The sequence below is a fragment of the Melopsittacus undulatus genome, chromosome 6, assembly GCF_012275295.1.
Source record: "Melopsittacus undulatus isolate bMelUnd1 chromosome 6, bMelUnd1.mat.Z, whole genome shotgun sequence".
NCBI classification, from domain to species: Eukaryota; Metazoa; Chordata; class Aves; order Psittaciformes; family Psittaculidae; genus Melopsittacus; species Melopsittacus undulatus.
In genome coordinates, this window is record NC_047532.1 from 84,534,652 (window position 1) to 84,559,066 (window position 24,415).

Sequence of the window (24,415 nt, forward strand, 5' to 3'; positions counted from 1 at the left end):
CTCACTTCTCTGTCAGGTTACTCAGTGTCCCTCCCTTACTCAAAGGTTTATGTTTGTGGTGTAAGGCAATAGGTTTTAAAGACAATTAAATGCCCTTTGTACTAAAATATACTATTAGCTGTATAAAAAACTTGTGACTCCCCTTGGCCAATTTCGTAGTAGTTACCTGGTGCTTCTTTTTAGCTAAATTCCAGGTCTAGTCTAGGAAACATTGCTTGGTTGTGGGCTCAAATTCTAAAGCTGAGTATAAATCAAACCACTCGAAACTCTCTTTTTGCTGTGATCACCCTTCTGTGGGCATCTGAAGTGCAGAGCAGAGAAAGGAACCAACCAAGCAGTAAGTAGTCAGCACCTGAACACTTAATTTCATTCTCATTTCAAAATACTTTATAAACTTATTACAGTGTGTAAGCTGTAAGGTACTAGAATTTCATGCTGTTACACTGAAAATAAAACTATCTGCCAGTCTTCTGTTTAATAGGAACAAGATTTGACTTTCAGAAAAGGGCACATGTGTGTGTGATTTAGATCAATACATTGAAAGGCACTTTGGCTTTTTTGTTTTCTTCCAGTCTATGCATATAGGTTGCTTTGTTTATAGGATTCATGCATTTCTACTTACTGTCTTTTTAAGAGCAATAAATCTGTCTTTTTTCCAGTACTCATATTTTGAAGGGTATGGTGGATACCCACCATTTTCTCAAGGAATGCACTAATGGAGTACTGGGGAATGCAGCAGTTCATGTGCTGTAGAGTTAGATGTGTCTTTCTTGGAGTCCAATACACTTAGGCTGATCTTCAGGAATAAATGCAACATGTGTACCTGAACAGCATTTGAGCTACTGCTAGGCTGAAGAATGTAATGCTTCTCTGCTTTTGCAGCTTAATGCAGGTTGTTCCATGTAAACTTGCTGTTATTGTGCAATAGTTGGAGTTTGCTATATATACACTGTGAGACACTTGAAGTTAGGTGCCCATGAGTGATAACAGTTTCTCAAATGAGTGCCTTTTGGCTCTGTTAATACTCCCATTGAGTCACACAAATGTGTCAGTTATTCCGCCCTAAAGAGAAAGCAGAACAGGCTCTGTCATCATCTCCAAGTGTTTACTCACTGCTGTAATTTCTCTCTCCCCCAGGAAAGCTCTAATCTAGATACTTCACTCAAATGCTTGCATGTTCTCCAAGGGGGGACTAGGAAAGATTTGTTTTATCCCTGCAGGAGGGGAAGCCTTGTCACCTTGTGCTGAATTGCTGTGCTTTCTCATTACCCAGGCTTTGTAACAGTGGGATTTGATTTTCAATCCCAAACCATAATAATATCATTTTCTCATACTGGAAAAAATATGAGAAAAAATTCCCAGTGCCCCTATAGAAACATAGTTACAGCTGAGAGGTTTGCTCAAGGGAAAAGCAGGGCTTGTTATGAGAGGCTGCAAACTTAAATGCAGTTGGAGTCAAATGGGCAGTTGGACTCTTCCCATAAAATGGAGAGACCTAATCTGTCTCCATCTTTAGATGGAAAGATCTGCACTTGTCAAATAGCCTAACAGTTGGGCAGAGTAAGTATACACATCTACCTTGGCTGTGTGATTCAACATAGCATCACTCTGTGTTTAACATACACCAGCTCAGAAGGAGGTAGCCCTGCCTTTGCAGCCAGGTTTAGATTGATGTTTTTCCTGTGCAGGTTTGGATAGAGTTCCACTCCCACAGGGCTGTAATGGCTGGTGTTTTGGAACAGATGAAAGAAAAGCTCCTGGCTTTGGCAATTTAATGTTGATTCTAAGGGAAACTTGAAACCAAACTGCAATGTTCACCTACTGTGAATTAACAGCTATGTAATTCTCTGCACTGGTTTTCAATGTTGGTTGTGCAGACTGAAGCCAAAATTTACTTATCTAGCTATTTACTTATATAATCTTGGCTACTGTTACTTGTGGGATGTAATTTACCATTTCTAGGAGGTCTTTATTAATACAGTGACAGAAAATTTCCACAGCACTAAATGGATGCTGTAGAATGCATTGATTTGACTGTAGGATGATTGTGCACTGATTAAGAAAGAGTTTAAGTGCCTATAAATAAATTCCTCCAAGCTGATAGCAGGGCACTCCTTGCATTTTAGTAGTATTTGGTTAAAAATACAGTGCCTGAGGGAACTGGAAAAAAGACATTCAAGACCTTGAACCAAGGGAGAGGAAAACAAATGAGGCATTTCCCAAGCAATATCATTTTACTGTTTAATCTTTATCCAGTTACAGAAGTTTAAATCTACATAAGAAAGCAACATGTGTCCTAACATGTCCAGTATGTGTGAGATGCCAAAAGCCAGGCTCTGGGTTGGAAATGCCGTGGGCATCCAAGGGCAACTCCTTACAATTAGCATCAGAAGAGCTGTCTTAGATCCTTAATAGGTATTTCCTATATCCAAGGGCATGACTAATTGGGGAAAACTAAATGGTAAATGCTCTCTCCGGGAACGCTCTTGTAAGAGCAGCATCCATGGAAGGATTGCTCCCAGTTCAGCTGAGGTCTGTTACTCTGAGTCACTTTAGGTGGAGGTAATGAAGACACTGCCCCATAAAGAGCAATGTACTCCTATATCTATTTGTTGTTTGCCTTGTCTGGTGAGACCTCTCTTCTGCTCCTGGTGTGGCCTGTGTGTGGTGAGGGAACCGGTGCTGGGCCGAGTGAGGTGGAGGTGCTGGCCATGGTTTCCTTCCTTACGTGGCAGGTTTTTCCTGAGTTGTTTCCTGCAGCAGCCTTAGTGCTGACAGGAGTGCAACCATAAACCCCGAAGTTCTCGGCTAATTGAATGTTTTTGGTCTCAAATCGAAAATGGGACTGCTCCCTGTGGCCGTGAGGACAAAACAGCGTCCAACCCGCCTTAGGAAGGCATTTTAGGGACACACTGGAATGCTCCGGCCCCGGACATAGCGGAGGTGCCACAGCCTGCGGAGCAGGAGCAGACATAACTCTCATAGTCCAGCCGAGTCTCGGGCTCTGTCACCGGTGCCTCCACGGCCCCCATGGGCCAGGCCCGGGCGGCTTCGCAATGCCCGACGGGAGCTGTAGTTCCTGAGGCGGCGGTACTGCACGGCCAGCCGGCGGTGAGGACTACAACTCCCAGCATGCCTCGGGGCAGGGCGCCCCTCCTGCCGGCGGCGGGGCTTGGCCGCCGGGCTGTGTGCGTGGAGCCGGAGGCAGGGCGGCCGCAGCGGGCATGGGCGGTGGGGAGTGAAGCGGCCGCCGCGATGTGGCTGAAGCCTGAGGAGGTGCTGCTGAAAAATGCCCTCAAGCTGTGGGTGCAGGAGCGCTCCAACCAATACTTCGTGCTGCAGAGGCGGCGGGGCTACGGCGAGGAGGGCGGAGGAGGGCTGGCAGGTACTGCCCCCCCGGGGCCAGGGCACGGGCTCCCCTCGGCTGAGGGGCGGAGCGAGGCCGCCTCAGGCCTGGGCTGTCAGGGGCGAGGGGGAGAAGGGGAGGAGGAAAGGCTGAAAGGGAGAGGGTGGTTGATAACTGCTGCTGGGATCCTCGGTCCTGAGGGGGAGGGACAGAGGGGGAGGCCTGATGGAGTTCTGGAGCCGTTGACCTTCATGGGGGTTTTCATGTGGTTCTCCTCTTCCACTCACCCCCCGTTTTTCTTGCATGGAAGAGGCATTTCAAGACATCCCACGGGGGAAAAAGGAAGAGTCGATTAAGTTTCCACCACACTCCATGTGGGATGGGGTCTGCGGGTGCTCCTGGGTGCAGATCTTGGTGGGATGTACATCCTGGCAGGGCTGGGCTGGGCTGGGCTGGCTGCTGCCTTTGGGTGGGACATGGAGCTGAGATCAGTGCAGCCCAACACTTGGTTCTAGCTTAACAGCCCTTTGCACCAAGGGACACTTGGCAGGGTTGGGTTTGCAGCTTGTTGGAAGAGGACACATGGAAGAAATGATGTGTCTGTCTTCCTTTGGCAAGATGCTCATTCCACATCCCTGTGGCTGCTTGGAATGAGCTCCTGCTCAGGCATTTCTGGTCGGTTATTTCAGTAACAAGCATATGATTTGATGGAGCTTGTCAGGAGAGATGGGTCAGGAAAGTGACAGGGCACTGACCACTGTATAATAAACTTTATTTCATGAGAACTTAAAGGTGTGGAGCTGAGTTTCTGTTTTTAATTCTTGTCTGTCTGTCTCATTGTGCACTGCAGGGACCCCAGCTACCACTGAGACCTCTGCTGTGGTAGCTATTTAGATGAGAACTGACTCCTTCATAGTCTGGTGGCATTTGTCATTGACCCTGTCAAGGAGAAAAACTACAGGGAATCAGAGTAAAGTTATTTCTGGATGGAATATGATTCTGGAGTGTTTTGCATCAGTTGCATCTCTTTGGGTTTTCAAGGCTCTTTCTAGTTGCGTCATCGTAAAGCAAGCTGTGTTAAAACATGAGGCATAATTATCTTGTTGAAACACTTATCCATTCTACTGGATGAAAACACAAAGTCCCAGTTTTTGGGTGATGACTTTCGGATGTAGAAATATCCTTCCCAGCTTGAGGTGGAGCTTTCTTCATTGACATGTGAACCACTTGGAGGGCACAAGTTAAGTGTAAAAAGAAGGCTTCACAAAATCCCAGGTTCTCTTTTAGGCATATCATACAATTATAGATAGGTAATGCTAGGCTTCATCTTGGAACCAAGGGTGATATTTTGCAGCCTTATAAGTCTAGGTGGGCCAGTCTCAGGCCTGGTATCTTTGTAAGCCAGGGAAGCTGAGCTGGTATGAAGGTTGTCTTTCTGTGTGATAAAAGTCATGTAAGAACTATGACTGAAGTGAAAGAAGGAGACCTACAATTAGGTATTTATTTACAAATGTCCTCCTAGGCTTACAGCAGGATGGGTAGCTGGGCCCTCCTAGTGCCCTTTGTTTTTTGTTGAAGGTGAGGCTTCTGTCACTAGTCTTTTGTCCTTGATGGCATTTGACAGCATGGAAAACCACATATGGGATGGTTCCTGTAGTATGCTTTTTTAATCTGCCATTACACATGTTATTTCTGTAGCTTTTCTCATAATGTTAGATTCATACAGATTTCAGCTGTGCAAGTTATGTTTTTCACTGCACAGGAGCAAGAAGAGTGAGATATTACTGGATTTAAATTGTAATTAAGAAAGAATAACAAGGAAATTGGAAATAATGCAGTTACATTTGTGTTTGCAGGTTTGGAAATATTCAAACCCTCTAGGTACAAGCAAGCGTAATTTGCTATGCGTGATTTGAATTTTATGTTGCTATGTGTCACTTAAGAAAATTAGTGCTTGCTTTAGAAGAAAATCCAGTGAGCAGCTATTCTCTTATGAGGTCATCACAAACGTGCCAAGTAAAATCTTATTGTGAACAGCATTTTTCAGCTGGTGAGGTGAGGCTAGAGCTCACTGGCAGCATTGAGGGACTGAGGGGGTACCAGTGAAAGAGGCAGGTAGCAGTGTAAGACTGAGTCCTCAGGGAAGGGAGGAAAAATGCCTCAGGTCAGGAACTGGAAGGTGAGCAATGCTTCAGGGTTTGAGTAGCAGTAAAGCTGAGGATGCAGTTAGCAAAGGATTCCCAAGAATAGGCGAGTACACTTGGTTGTGCTTCTTTAAGTTGAATGGACTTTAAGAAGGGGAGATGTGAGTTTCGAGAAACAGACCATAACTGGAGAAGGTGCAGACCAAGGGTTAAAAATAGATGACAACAGAGAAACTTCCCTAAAGGAAGGCTGGGAATTCTGGTGGTATCCTTCTGTTTAGACAGAAGGCTGCAGTCCAATTTGTTTGTATGACCTTTCTGGACTGATTGTTAGAGCATGACCAATCTGTGATCTGTGCATGATAGTTTGCTTCTATTACTTGTGTCCACAGACAACATAGCTCAGAGTTGGACAGTGTAGATGAAAATAGACGGAAATACCTTGTGCTGGTTTTGCTTAGCCTTGGCTCTCTTCCTGCAGGTGTGTGCTGCTTAGCTTTACATGAATGCATGTGCTGTAACCAAGGTCGAGTGAGATTAGGCATGTTAGTCACAAGGATGTTGCTTCAGTGATAGTTTAGACAGGACTTTGGCTAGGAGGTGGGTATTCTGGGAGTAGTTATATGAATGGGTATTTGACGTCATAAAATACAAATCTTTCACTGAAATGCAATCAAATACTTAATTTCTACTTCTGTTGTTACAATTTGCCCCTTTCTCTTTGAGAAATTGAAGTAAAATACAACCACAAGAAGAGGAAAACTTTAAATGAAATGCATGGTGGAAACTAGTCTGCACTTGGAAAGGTAGGGAAAAACCCTGACTCTTAAAGTCCTGGATTTCCTGTGGCAGCTATTGCTTATAATTTTCCCTTCTTTCAAGGATATCTTTATTGCCACAGATAGGCTAGATAGATTGACACATAAGGGCTTGGATACACAGGTGAGTTACTGTTGTTTTACCTGAGTCATAACCACTGATCATAACGTACTTGAGTTGCTGTAAATGGATATTAAATCTTTTATTCACTGAAGGCTTAGTTAACCAGTTTTACATCTCAGTTGACTAAGAACATTTGCATCTCAGGCTGTGCTCAGTATTTCATTAATCTGAGGTTTCTTAGTCATGAGATCAGGTTCACTTGGAAATAAAGAAAAAAATCCAAAAACCACACTTCTGTGCTTAATTTGAGGAAGCAGAAAAACAGGGTCTTATTCAAAAGTTAGCATGTGTGTATTTTAAATCAAATACACAGAGACAATGGCTTTTCTTGGTTTATATGGTATGCATTTGTATCTTAGTTTGTCTAGTGAAAACTGGACCAAAATGCTTTGTAAAGCTGTTTATGGAAGGAAGCTTTATCCTGTCTCTGTGAATAAATATTTGCTGCATAGAGATTTACAGTTTTGGCCTCCTGCATTGCTGTACTTTGGCAACAGTTAATTCTCATGTGTGTTTCTCCCCTGATTTTGTATCCTGTGCCAGAGAAGCCTTTGTGAAAGTTACATAGCATCTGCTGTGTTATTCTGGTAGATTTGGTTTCAGCTGACCTGCATCTTTTGATCTTTCTTTTAAAGGTTTTGATGAAATTGCAGACCATTTCAGTTGTAGCTGGGATACCTGAATTTGTCTTAGCTTAATGATACAGCGGGTTTTGGTTTTGTAGTAAATCTGTACATTTCACGTGCTCTTCCTATTGGTTATATTCCTTGCAGGAATCACATTCCCATCAAGATTTATTTTTGTTTTTAATTTGTGATTTATTAACAGGTTGACTTTATGGTACAAAAAACCCTAAACAATCATTTGAAGTTCATGATTTTTATTCTTCATGTTTATATTTCTTCAAACCTAAACATTTTAGTTGCCATGACCTAGCTATTAAAAACCTCTCTTAAGGTTGCTGTACGCTTTCTTGCTGTGAGATGTCCTCTGTAGAATTCTATGGAGTCTTTTCATGTACCTAAACAGTAAGCTTAGGAGAATGCCTATAAATGGTTTTAGCTCTTTACCCCACATTGGAGCAGTGTGTTCCTGAGGAACTGCGCACTACAGGAGGGACCCATGCTGGAGCCGTTCATGAGCCATAGGAAGGGCTCTTGTTGGAGAAGTTCATGAAGGACTGTCTCCTGTGGGAGGGACCCCATGCTGGCGCAGGGGAAGAGTGTGTGAAGTCCTCCCCTGAGGAGGAAGAGGAGCAGAAACAAGGTGTGAGGAATTGACTGCAACCACACTCAGTGTCCCACTGTGTTGCTGGAGGGGAGGAGATAGAGAAAACTGGCAGTGAAGTTGAGACTGAGAAGAAGAGTGTTTTAGAGACTTCTGGGAAGAACACAACCTTATTTCAAAGCTATTCTGGGGTTGTTGCCTTTTCTTCCCTTCCCTTCCCTTCCCTTTCCTTCCCTTCCCTTCCCTTCCCTTCCCTTCCCTTCTCTTCTAATTTACCCTATTTATTGAAGCATCACTGGTATTTCCCAGTAGTTTTACTCACACAGCTATAAAACAGAAAGTGTTTTCTAAAAGCAGAGCCCTTTTGCCCTGTAAATGTGTATCACCTTCCATATCTACAGCTGAATTCACTCCCTGAGTGAGGCAAGAGAGGGATTTAAGTGGAATCCCTAGTAGAAACTAGGGGATCTAGCTTTGAGCAGGGATGAGAGTAAATGACCTCAGATAGCTTATCCCTAAAATTGATTGTTTGAGAGCAACATATATTGAATTTCATTGGCAAGGGAATAGCAATTACTGGAGCTGTTTTTAACTCTTGCCTCCCTTACAGAGATGATGTTAGTGTCTAGGTTGAGCAGTTACTCGTCTGTTTTGTTAGTTACTCCTTTATTTTACAGCTAATATCCTTGTCATTATACAGGTGAATTTTAACTTTCTGCAACCCTGGAAATGAATCATTCTTCAGTGGGCTTGTGTGAATGGTGTCAGCAGAGTGCCAGCAAACCCCTCAAGCTGTGGTCATACTTGCCTGAGGGAACGTGTTTTTTGATTTCCTAATGGGAAGGAGCAATAGAGGGTGCTGGCTGAGAAACACCCAACAACATGTAGTTATGGAAACCCTGTGTGATAACATAGCATTCAAAAAACTCACTGCTCATAGAGCACTTCCAGGACTAGGGTAAGGCCATGAGACTCTGCTGGTTCCTCACAATATGCCAGTGGCCACAGCTGTAGAATTAGTTTGTAATGTACTGAGAATTTATCGGCTTAGGTGCAGTCCTGTAGTCTATATCACATCTGTAGACAAAGCAGTGTTGTCTAGTGGAACTGTTGATAAGATAGTGTTTTTGATTGATGTAGTGTACTGGTCTTTCGGGGCGTTTTGTGTTTTTCATTACCTTAGGGTGTTTGAAGAGAAGCAAAAGCATTCTGAAGCTTGAACAACTATGGCAAGGTAGTTATACAAGCTTTATGCTGAGTGTGTATCATGGAAAACTATTCTGAGGGTGATTGGGCTTCTCAATTTTGTCTCTTGTAAGAACTGTTTCCTCTGACTGGAAAACATAACAACAGTAAATGACTAACTAAGAGCTAGTTCAGTTGCTGCTTGTGCTTGTTGAAGGCTGGGAACTACTGTTACATTTCAGATTGGCCTGTGATTTACCATACTACATGGCTATTGCTTCCAAGGGCGTCATCTCAAAAAACTTCATCCTCATTTTGTATTTATAATGGCTTTTAATGGATCAAAATACCATCACCTCTTGGAGCACTTTTTGCTTTACTCATTTGTGCTTATTTTCTCAAGAGTTCATTAGTCCTTATTTGGGTATCATTCCCATTCACTAAGAAAGAAATTAGAAGTGAGTGTACATTTCAAAACCTGATTTTCACTATGCTGTATACGTTTTCTTGAACACAACAGGTCTGCTTGTGGGAACATTAGATGCAGTGTTGGATTCTACATCGAAAGTCGCCCCGTTTCGCATTTTGCATCAGACACCAGACTCCCAAGTTTACTGGTCCATTGCATGTGGTATGTACTATGATCTGTTTTTAGGTTAATTTTCTCATGTCATTATTCATTCTCGTGACCTCTAAGTGGTTTAAAATCATTTGCAAACCTGAGATAGAGCGTGTGGTTCCAGGTGTTCAGAATATATCTATATCTATTACAACTTCCTGTTGCTGCAGGTAATAAAGCCTTAGTACTCTCTTGGGATAACAGTAATATAATATTTTTGTCTATAAGCTGCATGTCTAACTTGGCACAGTTTAGAATGTTAGGGGTAAGTTAACTCTTAAGAATGCTAAATGTGCTGTAGGTAGGAATAACTGCAACTACTGATCCTAATTTTATTTCTTTTTTTCTACTCTATCTTTGCTTTTTAAAAATAGCCAAATTCCCAGTCATGGGCAGAACTGGATTATTCCTCATATCTGTTGCTCTTGTAGCATAAGAAAGTTCTTTCTTTTCCTCGTGTTGTGTTATTAGCCAGTATGAAATAGGAGAGAAAGTTGACCTTGGGAGTGGGGTATGTGATTTTTTCCAAGAGCATGCCTTTGCTGCCATGCATGAGTTTATTTTGTTGTCTTTTGGTTTTAAGTTTTATTTTAAGTTTTTCAGCTTTTTGTGAGAATGAAATCTGAATTCCTCTATAGACGCTGCTTAGCTACTGGGTGTCCAAAGAGACCTCCATTCCCGAAGTTGAAGGAATGCTTTTATTCTTTACATGAATCATTGATTATACTTCTGGGGCATGGTCTTGTTTTTATATTGAAATAATACTGTCATCTTTATATTGAAATAATGCTGTCATGTGGTCTAATGCTAAAAAGTCGCTGTTGTGGAATGAATCTAGTTTTAAGGCTTTTTGAAAACTCTATGAACATAGAATCATAGAATGGTTTGGGGTGGAAGGGACCTTAAAGATCATTTAGTTCCAACCCCACTGCCATGAGCATCTATAATAACAGTGGAAAAGAGACATATATTTTAATTAATATTTCCATATTTTGATTTTTTTGAATCAGTAGTGTTTTTTTAAGAAATAAGACCCCATCTAGACTTCTCTAGGCTCCAGGCCTTCTGTTTAGTTACCTCTGGCAAAATACCAGCTTTGCAGGAAAACCACCATTCTGCAAATGCTTACATGCATGAGTAATTCCACCAGTAAGTGCTGTGCTGTTGTTACATTGGATTTTGCTGTTAGCACTTTATTATGAATCTTCATTGCTTCACCCTAAATGGAAAATTGTGCCTCTTGCTGCCTTTTTTATCCAGTTAGCTACTTTCAGAATGCAAATTTGTTCTTTTAGGTGTTTAGTTAATAATTTACACATCTCATGCAGTAATGCTAATCTGTTCCTGTTCACGTTCTGCAAGGACTTCTCTGAAGGGCAGCAGTCAGAGAACAGTTTAATAGTGATTTCATGTAATTCAGTCCATGTCACTTTAAAAGGGCAGCCTTATAAAGTTGATAGAATTTGAACAATTTGTGAATTGGCAGTAAATAAAATTTTGGACCTGCTTCTGAGGAAGTCAGAACTGATGGTGACAGGCTGTCAAACAGGTACTTTGATAAGGATGTTGGAAATACACTCTGGGGAATTCTAGTGGTCAGGCCTTGGGAAAATACCAATTGTTATCTTCACCTTAGGACTGAATTGATACCAGTTCTGTGCTGCGTAAGGATACTTTACAACAAAAGGCCACATACTGTAGTTGTACTCAGTGTTCAGAACCAGATTACTCCTCCTCCTATGAAGAAACTGAAAAGACATTTTGTTCTTACTGTTAGATATTAAATATCTGAAACAGTGCTCCCAAATCATTTAAATATTTATTAAAATCTTTAATCTTTACTGTGTCACTTCTTTGCCTTTGATTTGTACTATGACTCAATAATTGGTCTACATGTCTAGTCTGAGAAAAACAATTAGTTTTCAATTTAATTGCTAAGTTAATTACCCTTCACATAATTTTTTAAAGTGTTGCAAATCCACTCTGTGTAGTGCAGTATAACTGTTTAACTATATTTAGAACAATTTCTGTTCATTCCCAAGGCAACTTTAATTCTGTGGAGTCCATTAAAAGTTGTTTAATTACTCTGTCAAAGTAAATTAAGAAAAAAGAAATTATTAAAGGTGTGTTCTTGCTTAGGGGTATTGATAGTGTGTGATTACACTGACTGATTTTATTTGTGAGCATTCCTGTGGAGGACGAAGCTGTCAATTAATTTATATCCTAGAATCCCTTTATTCAAGTCTATGTAAATTCTGTCCCTCTCTTTCCCTCTTGCTGTCTCCAGTCTGATGGGGATTGACTTAGTCCCAGGTTGATTTTGCTGGACTTCTACTGTTGTTTCACTAGTAGCATTTCTGCCTTTTACCTATTACCAGTTGCATCATTTGTAATTGAGTGTGTGAAAAGAGAAAGGTGAATTATCATAAGAATTTTGAAGTTGGCCTAGCACAGTTCTCTAATTACAGAAGTAGCTAGTGGGTAAGAGTGTTCATTTGTGTTTAAAGTAAATGAGTACTCTTAATGTATTTCTGGAAAGTTCAGGTGAGAGAAGTTTTTACTTGCTATATAGTTGCAGTGAAACCTAAAATTAAAATCAGTGTAAAGTAAGTAAAGTGACATGGTTTTCTTTTCTCTGAGGTGTTTGAAAATGTTTAAGTATCCAAAGAGAAGTCTTTGCTGCCTTCAAGGCTATGGTGATGTGGGCTTTCCATCCTTACACCTGTTGGAAGGGATTTTGCACAGCAGGTCTAAGTCCTGAGGTTCTGCTCTAGAAGCTGTTTGTGGGCCAGTGATCAAAGATGAGGATATTAAAGGCCCAGATTTAATTTTCTTCTTAGTCTCAATTTCACATTTCCCACCTTCTAGATGATCAGACTGGGAATGTCTAGCAATGCTTTGCCATTCATGTTGACGAGGTACTGCTGAGCTGTTATTCCAGGTCAGGCTTCATTGCTGAGCTCTTCAACATTGATAAAGCTGAGATGCTTCTGGAGGTATAGATTAGAAATATAACTGCATAAAGGGCTTGAAGATAAAAACAGAGCAATGCACATTTTCAGTGTACACCAAATATGTTTTTAGTGCAGACAAGAGTTGGACAATGTGTATCTAAATTACTCTGTGAATCAGGAATTTTGTAAGTATTCTCTTGATTATTATTTTTCAGTGAAATAATTAAAATCTGTTCTAATTTTAAGTAATACTAACATTCTTTTTCAATCAGGATCTAGCAGAGAAGAAATAACAGAACACTGGGACTGGTTAGAACAGAATGTTATGAAGACTTTATCAGTATTTGATTCAAATGAAGATATTACGAGCTTTGTCCAGGGAAAGATAAGAGTAAGTAATAGGCACATGACATAACTGGGAAAGGCCAGTTATTTATTTTTCCTCTAAACATGTATGAGGAATGTGTCCTTTTTGCAATATCAAAGGACAGCATCATAATGCTAAATACTTGTGATTGAGTAATATGTAGCTGTTAACTTCAACACATTTCATTGTTCCTGTTCATCTGCCCCACAGTTAAGGTTGTTTGACATAAACTCTTCTTGATAAATGATACACAAGATGCCTTTAAACAGTGGTCTAAAACTGTTGGTAAATTATTTAATAATAATTTTAATAGTGCCTGGAAAGCATATGCTATGTTTTTGTGAAGTTGCAACATTTCATTTTATATATGCTAAATATGTAGCCCAAGAATTCTTATAATTAAGGGAAGAAAATACATCTATTTCAGAACAAGAGACTAGGGAATGTGTATCTTGCCTAAGTTGTGTAGGAAGTTTGATGGATGAGTCTTAAATAGCACATTTGGTTTGTGGCCTGTGTTTTGGTCCTCGGACTACTCTTCCTATTCTAAAACTTGCTATCCTGTTAGGAGAATGCTACACTGTGTGTGTGAAGGCACATGTATGGTACCCACCTGAGTTGGGTGCACATATAAGTAATTGGTTCTTCTGTTTTAGGGTTTGATTGCTGAAGAGGGAAAAGGTTCTTTTGTAAAAGAAGAAGATCCTGAGAAGTTTCGTGAAGGTCTTATGAAGTTTGAAAGGTGTTTTGGATTACCAGAGCAGGAGAAGTTGGTGACCTATTACTCATGCAGTTACTGGAAGGGCAGAGTGCCCTGTCAAGGATGGCTTTATCTTAGTACCAACTTCCTTAGTTTTTACTCTTTTTTGCTGGGAGCAGAAGGTAAGCAGGCCTTGATGCTAAGCCTAGCCCCTTCACATTTTACTGTTTATTTTACTAGCTTCAGAAAGAAGGCAGACAGAGAGAAGTTGACTGTAACAAAAATTTGTCTATCATCTTTAGTTCACATTATGTATTAACTCAGTCTCTTGAGTATTACTGTTATTTCTTCACACACAGACTTAATCCACATGGGTGCACTGGTGCTAATTGCACATATCATTTTGTTTGAAATGCCTCTGTTAATGTGAGCTATAACTTTGTTTATGTAAAAACTAGAAAGTATAAAGAAAGTAGGATCCTTTCTAAGGTAATTTTCATTTGTATTGGGAAATGTCCTAGCTAATGGGCATGGTTCCTCTAAATGCCAGTACATGATCAAGAAGCCCTACTGGTAAACTGTTGAAGTGGGGTGGCTTATATGATGGTGTTTGCTTGCAATTTGCAGTTTCATATAAGAGCAAAGAAAAAGTCATGTAAACTTTGTATTATCATACATGGTATGTCTTTAATGTTTTCCTTTAAATGAAATTCTTTCTAATGGAATTATTTTATTGTGGGGAGTGTTCTTTTGCTTGTCGATTTGTAGCCCTTTCCAAGTGTGTTATCATTTAATTATATAGCTTAATTATATTTTATTAGTGCTGTTGACTAGAACTTTTCTTAATACAAGGGTAGCAGCTAATGAGAAGTTACTTACATCTGCTTGTATTTGTATTTTCAGTGAAACTTATTATCTCCTGGGATGAAATATCAAAACTTGAGAAGACTTCGAATGTCATTCTGACAGAGAGCATTCATGTGTGCTCCCGTGGGGAAGATCATTATTTTTCCATGTTTTTACACATCAGTGAAACATTCCTTCTTATGGAGCAGCTGGCAAACTATGCTGTAAGGAGACTGTTTGACAAGGAGACATTTGAAAATGACCTAGTCCTTCATGACCCCCTGCAGATCACCAAGAGGTAATACATTCCCTGAGTGTACTGCTCTGGGCCCAGTACTTTTTTAGGCAAAGGGGAAGAGAATCCTTGTTTCAAGGAGATAATGTAAATGTCAGCAAAACTGGTGTTCTCTTAAATGTCTCATTAAAATTCGGAATCAAAGCAATGTGAAGCCTTGTAATTTATTGCTACTCTGCAGTAACAATATGAAGGCAAGCAGTGATCAGACCTTGAGAGCTGGTCTTAAGCTACAGGATTTATAGTAGTGTTAGCCAAAATTGTGTTAGGTTTAAATGGACTGATGGGTAGGAAGCACAGCAGATTAGGCTGTATGTTTGTTTTTCTGCACTACCTGTAGGTCCTGTTTCAGCAAATGCTTTATTGTGTAAGAACATGCAAATCTATTTCTGTTTTTATATATATACACATGGGTGTGTTTAGATAGGTATGCTCCTGCCCTTTGTTGCTTTTTAAAGCAAAATACTGAACCCTCCAGGTGGACCCCACAGTTTATGGGAGAGCATGAAGTTTTACTGTCTTTTCACAAGGGGGTTTTAACTTTCTTATTTGTAAAGACATTTTAAACTTACTTATTTTTTCTTTTCTCTCTCCTGCCTTGTTTGTTGTTTTGCTTTTAATCTAGAGGCCTAGAGAGCCGTGCCCACAGTGAGCATTTTAGTGCATTCTTTAGGCTACCCAAAGAAGAGACCTTGAAGGAAGTCCACGAGTGCTTCTTATGGGTTCCTTTCAGTCACTACAGCACCCATGGGAAAATGTGCATTTCAGAAAACTACATCTGCTTTGCTAGCCAGGATGGCAGCCTGTGCAGTGTAATCATTCCACTAAGAGAGGTAATGCAGAATCTGAGCCAGTTATAACAGTAGTTTTACATTTGTGTAGTTTAATGCCAATTTTTTATTAGACTCTGCTTGCTTTACATTATATTATATATTTTCCCCTTCCTTGGATACTGCATATAGGAATCCAATTTGTAGGTTTATACAACTGCTTTGTTCCCTGTATTCTCTTTCCTTTTTATATTTACTCTGATTTCTGTATCTGGGTACAGAATCCAAGTATTTTAATACCTTGTTTGGGTGGGTTTTTTTAATGAAAAAACTTATGCTTAATTCTGCAAATTGAGTTAATGAGAGATACTCAAGATAAAAAGTAAAAAGCTGGAAAGGGTAAAGGATCTTGAAGATTAGTAATCCTTCTGCCATGTCTCTCTCTTATCTCAGTAGCACAGTTCTTTATGCAGCAGTTTAGTGCTGTCTGCTCAAAAGTCTATAGGAAATTCCATGGACAGTCGTCAGTGAACAACTATCAATGCCATTACAGTTGATAGTGTCAACAGGCTGAATAAGGGCCATATTGTAAAGGACACATGTTGTAAAGCATTCCTATTTCTTTAGAGTATTGTAGCTGTACTGTGGAATAACTTTTGGAGAACAAAATCCCACGCTTTTTCATCCATCTCTTGAATTCATGTGATCTGGGACATTGCCACTTTCCAGTTTTCCAGTCTTAAAAGCTTTTCATCAGTCCCCAGATGTATTTTACAATGCCCTAAAAATTAACCAGGTTCTGTAATTGCTCTGTGTACATACTGGCTGACACAGGGGGGTAAGCTGAGCTAATTTCAACAATGCATATGGTGTTCCCCCCCCCAGGGTAAAGCCGTTTATTTTATTGTCTATAAATAGGCCTGCAAACAACAGAGACTTCCATAACCTGTGAAAAACAGTGAGCCTGTGTTAAAGGAGCTGACTCTAAATGTATTCTTGTGGGTTGTCAGGCCTTCGCTACTTGTTCTACAGTACTGCAGAGTTAGTTTATTTCAGTGGTATTTTGTGTTTTACCTATAATATTGAAAAAGCATCAGCAGTGGCAATCAGGCTATCTCTTCATGATATTCTCACTTGTGCTTGTACTATTAAAGTGTATTAGCTCTTCTAATCTGTAACTGTTCCATCATGGCAATTAAAATCAACTCCAGCTATCATGTATTGTGACAGCTGTCTTTGAAAGGGTATTCTCAACACAAAGTCATTCTTGTGAAACTTGGTTTTTTTGATTACTTGCAAAAGCTGTGTTTTGTCAAATTTTGATGGTAAGAAGAAAAAGTAACAGCTTATTCAGGTAGGAGACAAGATTTGCAAATCAGATTAGCTGGGAAAACCTCAAAGATTTTTGGTGCTCCCAAAAATACCTATCATAATACTTAGTACCTTGTGGTAAACCAGCTCCAGACCACTGAGCTTTAGTATTACTAATTCTACCTGTGTGGTGCTTCATATTACTGTTTCACATACACATGTATTTTTAACAGATTTTCTCTTAGAAGTAAGCTGGTAAAATTTCCTGCCTAATTTATGTATCTTTGCTTCTGTAGGTCACAGGGGTGGATACGGCAGATCCAGCCAACAGAGGAGTCAGCATTAGTACCAAAGGAAAAACAGCTTTTCGTTTCACGGAGGTTAGAGATTTTGAGCAGCTTGTGGGAAAGCTCAGAATGAAATGCAATGCAACTTCAAGTCCACAACACGTCATAAATACAGAGGTAACTGCTCTGCTAATTCTGATTTCTTAGTACCTGTTCTTAGTGCCTGTAAGAGGCAAAGCATGCAGAGTGCACCATTCAATTGCAGAGTCCTGAAAACCCATCCCTGCAGGGCTGGAATTGCCATTTTTCATTTATCTTTGGAAATCTGCATGTAATACCTGTAACACAATATGATAAACACTGCTGGTGTAGAAACAAAACAGTTTCTGGTGTCAGTGCTGCTTCTTGAAGGTTATTTAACTACCACTAATTTTCTTTTTCCTGTCAAGGTTGCGCCCAGTTCTGCCTCTGAAAGCCCCAGGGAGTTGGATGTGGGACCATCAAAGATGAGTCAGAAAGATAACAGCCAAACTGTCAGTACAGAAGCCCTAATGACTGTCTACCATCCTCAGGATGCTGAGAATCTAGACTCTAAAATGGTAAAGAGATAAACTGGCCAACAGTTTTTGGAATCTAATTGGAAGGGACTGAAGTATATTCAAAATGTATTCCAGCAAGAGTGCTGATTTCCTCTGGAGCTTTGGCAGTCTTCTTTTATCTGTGTTTGAGATGTATTTGGAGTCCACGAGGTGCTTTTTCATGGCTCCATTCAATTTTGTGCTCATCTTGTTTAATAACGATATGCGTTATTTTCACGGACCTAATTCTTCCTTCCACCCCTCAGGGAAGAGCTGGCTGTTTGTTTTAAGATAGTGAACATGTTTCATATCTATCTAAACTGTCAAGATACAAAGTCACTACAAACTCTTTGGGAGCAAGGAGAATTGACTTCATTTCTTCCCTGCTGCATTCTTTTGCACTTCTGTCTAACAAAGTTATGCTCTGAGAATGTTTCTTTAATCACTTTTTGCAGTAGGGCATCTTTGTGTTTGTTTCCTCATAGTGTGTGCAAGAAGACAGGTTTTATTTTAAAGTTAAGTCTTTCAGCAGAATTGGGTAAATGAAGGTAATGGAATTTTTACTATTAGCAATATCAGAAAATAACCACCCTTTGAGCAGGAAAAAAGGAATCCAGATTTTAAAGTTCTGCTATTATAGCATGTTGAACAAAAGTAGACAAAAACGATTTTTCCTTTCAGACCCTTTAGCTGCTATAACAATGCTAAATCTTACTGCTGCATGCACAGAAAATGCAGTGGCAATTTTCACCCTGCCCTGGAGTCTCATGTGAGTACCTGATCATCAGTTGCTTTGCTTCAGAGAAATTGAGTTGCATTTTAGGTGCATAATCAATAGTTTATTAGTAATCTTATACTTCACAAAGGATCTATTTCACTGCTTCTGCTATCTCTGCCTCCTTCTACTCTGCAGGTAAAATGCCTGTAACTTCAGTTTTGTCTGAGTTTTTGCCAGTTTTCATTTTGTGAAGCAGGCTTTAGTTATATGTCTGGTCCCACTGAAGTTCAGATGCACAAACTGTTAGCTTCTATGCTGTCCAAAATTGCTAGTTTGTAAAATGGTTCTATCTGATTGATAAATATTTGATTACAGGTAAAACCTATATGGGTTTAAGTGTTTTCAGCTATTCGTTTCCCTCATTAATCCAAGTAGACTTCATTCTCCTACAAATTTGCTTGATTTTTGATTCTCTTCTGGTGCTATTTGGTAAATTGAGGAAAGCTTGACAACCTGGGAGAATAATGACACTGATATCCTACTGTCCTGGGTTCAGCTATAACAGTTATTGTTTCTCATTCTTGGTAGCTGGTGCAGTTCTGTGTTTTCACCTTTAGTCTGAGGACAACACTGACAGCACAAGGATGTTTTTAGTTGTTGCTAAGTAACACTCTGGTGAAGGACTTTTCAGTCTCATGCTCTGCCAGTGAGGAGGGGTGTGGGAAGCCAGGAGGACGCAGAAACAGAACACCTGACCCAAACTAACCAAAGGGGTATTCCATACCACAGCACGTCATGACCAGGATATAAACTGGGGGAAGTTACCTAGAAGACCCATATTGCTGCTCAGGTGGGGCTGGGTATCAGCCACTGGGTGGTGAGCAATTGTATTGTGCATCACTTCTGGTTATTGTTTTCCTTTTCACCTTTTAGTTTCATATTCTCTCCCCCTGTTATTTCCCTTGTCATTATTATTATTGGTGGTAGCAGTAGTGAGTTTGTGTCCCACTACCGATCCCTGAGGGACACCACTTGTTACTGGTCTCCAGCTGGACATAGGACTATGACACGTTATCCCTTTGTGTGCTTTCTAGCATTTGTAGCCATTCTAATTCAAATCTATGCACTAACATAATGCAATGAAACATGATGAATCAAAAAAAAGATGCAGTCAGTTTTGCCTGTAGAGCTTCTGTGGGATATTACTTCACCTATACCAGAGTATATACTATTGCTGTTTATCTGTTGAAATCATTCTCAAGTGGGAAATAATGAAAAGTTGAATTTAGGAGTGACTGAAAAAGGTGAAAGGGAGTGACTGTTTGCTGTCTTAAGACAGCAACAAGGGGGCTTCAGGTGGAGTTAGAAGGCAGGAGGTTTGTCTGGCTTGAGAAAGCAGTTTGCAGGGGAAAATCTGCTGCATGTTGTTGAATTCAGAGACACTGCCTCAGGAGGTGCCTGTGCCTCTGTTTTCCAGAGGACATAGGAGGATTTTGCAGGTGTTTCCTTGACCTTACTGTCCTGTGGCACTTGCTGTTGATTTCTGTCAGATGGCATGTTGGATGAGAGTTACCCTTCATCTGAGCTGGTATAGACATTCTAATTAAATTAGAATTTATAAAATAAAATGATTAATATATTAAATATACTTTAAAGAATGCTAAGAACATTAAAGAATACTAGGTCATGTAGCAGATTCTATCGTATGCCAAACATATAATATGCACAGGTCAGAATTTGCTCTGATTTATATCAGCATTCATTTTACATATCAATATGGATGCCAGTGCTGTCGTTTCCAGTTTATATGGATATAACTGAGAGCAAAATTCGATTCTGTTCCCTGAAACTTGGGGAGAACCTTCTAGTGCTTAATGCTTCTTGTCTTCTGCTTTCCCCAGTTGAAAGAAAAGATGAAAGAACAGTCCTGGAACATCCTCTTTGTCGAACGGGGACATGGTGTCAGTATGTTTCGAACTAAGAAGACTCGAGACCTTGTTGTGAGGGGGATCCCAGAGGCATTAAGAGGAGAACTCTGGCTACTCTTCTCAGGTATTGCTTAGCAAGTATAATTGAGTCATTTTGTGGACTCTACTATGAGGATGTCCTACTTACTGACTGAATGCAGTCTGACAAGAAGTGTTTTTCTCTCTTTTTCTCCCCCCCTCCCCATTTTCCTGGCAGTTTGGTCCCAGTTAACAGCAGGTCTTTGCTATGTGGTTTTGCTTGCTTTAAAGAGTGAGATGTAGAGGAATTGTGAACTTTCTTATACATACGAGATCTCTTGGCCAAGCTCTGAGTGTGCTTTTGTGTCTCTCTTCTGTAAAACACACCTGTGTCAGAGCACTTAACTTGAGGAAATGGAGGCCCAGGGAATTAAGACACTGTTTTACAACACCTCTCTGCTCTTTCTATTCCCATTCACTGAAACATTTAGAGAAGTGGTAGCCATTGACTTGATCAGGATCATACAGGAAGCCTGTGTCAGATTCAGAAAACAAGCTGCAGCTTTTGGGGAGCCACTCAGGACCTTATCTGCTAGCTGTACTCACCGTGTTCCCCTGGGCAGAGCTTGCTGCTATTCCAGAGGATCTCTTTATCCTAAGAAATGCATTTTGTACTCTTTATTCAGCATACTGTATGGTAGTTCTTTTGAGGGTATGTGAACATAGGTTTATTTTTACTAGTATTCCTTGAGCATTTATATAGGCATCTATGCTTATCTTACCAGATCAATTACCTCTTGTCTCAGAAGGTGTTGACATAAAAATGATGGAATCAGTTAGGTAAATATCAGTCCTTTGCCTAGTTTTTCTAATCTGTTCCCAGCTCTACAAATGGAAAGGTATTGTGTTTGCCAGAAAACGTGGGCAAAATTGTAGGTGAAAGGAAGCTCCCCCTCCCCCAGCGAAACAAAAAAGTAAGTCAAAATAAACTTTATAATAGAAAGTTATTTAGATTTCCTTCAAGCTTTATTTTATTTTGTTTTTCTGATTCATTTCAGAGTAATTCCATTAATTTTAGTAGAATTACTCTGATACATTCCTGCAGTAACATCTGGAGATTCATGAGGTACTTCAGTAGTCACCAAAGTTTTTCATACAAATTGCAGACAATCATACTTTCCTGTTCTCCTCTAATACTGTACAATACAATGTATTGGCAGGTGCTGTAAATGATATGGCATCCAACCCTGGATATTACACTGAGTTGGTGGGAAAGTCCTTAGGAACATGTACTTTAGCTACTGATGAAATTGAACGAGATTTACGTCGCTCCTTACCTGAGCATCCTGCTTTTCAAAGTGACACGGGGATTTCTGCTCTCAGGAGAGTTCTTACAGCTTATGCGTACAGGAATCCCCAGATTGGATATTGTCAGGTACAGCAGTTTTGAGACTCTTAGTGCTGGTTGTCTAAATATTAGCTCATGCTGGTGGTTTAGTAGCACCTCATAATGTCAGGCATATAAATACGTAATGGTTTCTTGCTCAGTGCTTCACTTCCTTTGCTTTATTTTATCCCACTACATAAGTTTTTACATTGTACTTGTTGATAAATTCTGTCATGTCCACCTAATCTATGCCTTTGCAGTCTTACTAGGCACGTAGCAATTAAAAATGTTTTTATGTAGTTTAAATATTATGTTGTGTATTTAATAATATAGAGGTAAAAGTCTTATACTGGACATGGCAGTAGGTTATCCTACCACTCTAAAAACATGCTGTAAAGTGCTTTCAAGAATACAAATTTAACAAACAACAGTTGTGTTTTCACCTGCTTTCCTTGTAAATTCTTCTTTTCGTGCTTAAATATTGCAGGCAATGAATATTTTGACATCAGTACTTCTGCTGTATGCGAAAGAGGAAGAAGCATTCTGGCTTTTGGTTGCCGTGTGTGAAAGGATGCTACCTGATTATTTCAATCGTCGAATCATTGGTAACATCCATCTCTTTTTATCTACCTAGAATTGAGTGTAAATGGTAATTCATTAAGAACAAATGTAAGGAATGAAGGCTGGACAGTGGAGAGAAACCATTGAATTTAGTTCAGTATTGTGAAGCAGAAAATGCAGATTACAGAGATTGTCCCAAGTCCTCCTTAAGCAGGAGTAGATACAGTTTTCAGATTACTTCATTACTTTAAGTGTAACTACTCAGGAAGTAGTCAGTTAGACTATTATACTGGTTTGTTGAAATTAAAACTGCAAACCATACTAGTTATTTGAAATTTAGCTTAAATAAAGGAAAAGTTCGAGTACTCCAGTTCGAGGTTTAGTCTTTGATCTCATACTCAGTACTTGCAGGTGTGTGCTATAAGAAAATTGGATGTGAAGTTTCTCTGTAATTGCAGAGAGGGTGTATTGGCCGTCAGGAGAATTATTGTAAAGAGCCACATACCCACAGAAGTGCTAACACACTTTACAGTGTGCACCAAGGCTCTGGACCCACGCATAGAGTGCACAGCTTCCACACAGGGGTGAAGCCAATGGTTCCATGCAGCGAGGCCTGTCTTTGCTTTTACAGTGAAGTTGGATTAGGACAGGGGCTTTATTTCAGGCTGGTGTTCTGAGAAAAGTATGCTTCTCTGTTCTAAGACTTGGGTGGTGGTTTTGTTATCCTTTCCCTGCAGGTGCCTTGGTAGATCAGGCAGTGTTTGAGGAGCTCATCAGGGTTCATCTGCCTCAGTTGACAGACCACATGACGGACATGACTTTTTTCTCCTCGGTCTCTCTCTCCTGGTTCCTTACCCTTTTTATCAGCGTGCTGCCTATTGAAAGTGCAGTCAATGTGGTGGACTGTTTCTTCTATGATGGAATAAAAGCAATCTTGCAGCTGGGACTTGCAGTGCTGGAATACAACATGGAGAAGCTGCTGATGTGTAAGGATGATGCAGAAGCAGTCACTGTTCTCAACAGGTATCAGTGTACCTATTATTCCTATGTGCTGTGTAGCAGCTGCTGTAAGTGCAAATAGATGAATCATGCCATCTGGCCAAGATTTCCAAAGGCTTCAGTGGAGTTAAGTGTTTATCTCGGGCTAAAATTCTGGAAGGGGTGACTGGAAGGTGTTCCTGGATCCTCTGAAAATCCCATTTTCCATTAAAGTTCTTATAAAACTATTGCCATTTTGTGTATTTTAAAGGAAAAGCAATGTGATTTTTGCCTGGAATTTGTATCATTTATATAAGGTGGCTTTCCTTATTGAGGAAGTAATAAGCACACTAAGACTGTTCCATACAGTTCAGGCATCAACTTACCTACAACATACTCTACAGCTCAGTTCTTGTAGTTTAGGCTACTGTCTTCTCTGTTGCTAATGGCTTAAAATAGAAATAAGACAAAAAAACCCCACAACGTGATAAGGACAATCATGACCAGATCTTTGTTTTGTATTAGAATTTGAAGAACACGTTCAAATATGCCACATAAAGTGCATTTTAAACTGACATATTGCAAGAAAACTTGCATGGTCGTTTCTTCACTACCTACCTAAATTCTGTGTGATTGTGTATCATAAAGTATTAAAACAGCAAAATGACTGTGCTATAGAAGTCATCAAGTTGTGACTGTTAAGAACTGATAATAAGAATTTCCTTTTAGTGAGACTTTTAAATGCTGTATGTTTGAATAGGGTAGGAGCTACAGAATTTATGAGGAAATGAATCTTTTATAAGAGGCCATGCTGCCTGGTATTTATTGTAAAACCTAGCTGTATTCATTTAAATAATTAGCACTTTAAAAAGCTAACAGTAAGAGCCTATTCACACACTGCAAATATATTAACATTTAAAATCTAAAAGTGTGGTGAAATGTTAATTTTCACTTGAACTAAACAAGCTGCTATTTCCACTTGACACCCAAGATTTTGATGATTATTATGAACTCCTTTTGACCTCCTGCTTTCACCATTGTGTCTGGCTGTCATAGTTCTGTTGCACAGTTAACCTAGCTTGCAGCACAATGGTGTATTTAAAAGATGATTACAGTAGCTTGCTTGTCCTCAAAAGAAAGGAATCTATCAGTCTGAAGATAGGTGTTCCTTGATGTTGGCAAAGGAATTGTCCAGCTTGCCCATGGATGTGTTAAGGCTGGTTATGTAGGAATAATGAATAGATCAGGTATGAC

The 24,415-nt window shown here is 39.9% G+C and overlaps 1 protein-coding gene across 2 annotated transcripts in view; it reads left to right on the forward strand.

The window, feature by feature from the left end:
* Nucleotides 1-3,233: 3,233 nt before the first annotated feature.
* TBC1D8B (TBC1 domain family member 8B) overlaps nt 3,234-24,415 on the forward strand; it is a 30,124-nt gene continuing 8,942 nt past the window's right edge. For both annotated transcript variants that reach the window (XM_034063492.1, XM_034063493.1), the window contains exons 1-12: nt 3,234-3,385; nt 9,365-9,475; nt 12,690-12,808; nt 13,441-13,666; nt 14,388-14,628; nt 15,251-15,458; nt 17,003-17,170; nt 17,443-17,592; nt 20,191-20,341; nt 21,456-21,670; nt 22,110-22,227; nt 22,921-23,206. In XM_034063492.1, coding sequence (XP_033919383.1) covers nt 3,256-3,385; nt 9,365-9,475; nt 12,690-12,808; nt 13,441-13,666; nt 14,388-14,628; nt 15,251-15,458; nt 17,003-17,170; nt 17,443-17,592; nt 20,191-20,341; nt 21,456-21,670; nt 22,110-22,227; nt 22,921-23,206 — 2,123 coding nt within the window. In that variant the 5' untranslated portion in view covers nt 3,234-3,255. The remainder of the gene's footprint in view (nt 3,386-9,364; nt 9,476-12,689; nt 12,809-13,440; nt 13,667-14,387; nt 14,629-15,250; nt 15,459-17,002; nt 17,171-17,442; nt 17,593-20,190; nt 20,342-21,455; nt 21,671-22,109; nt 22,228-22,920; nt 23,207-24,415) is intronic.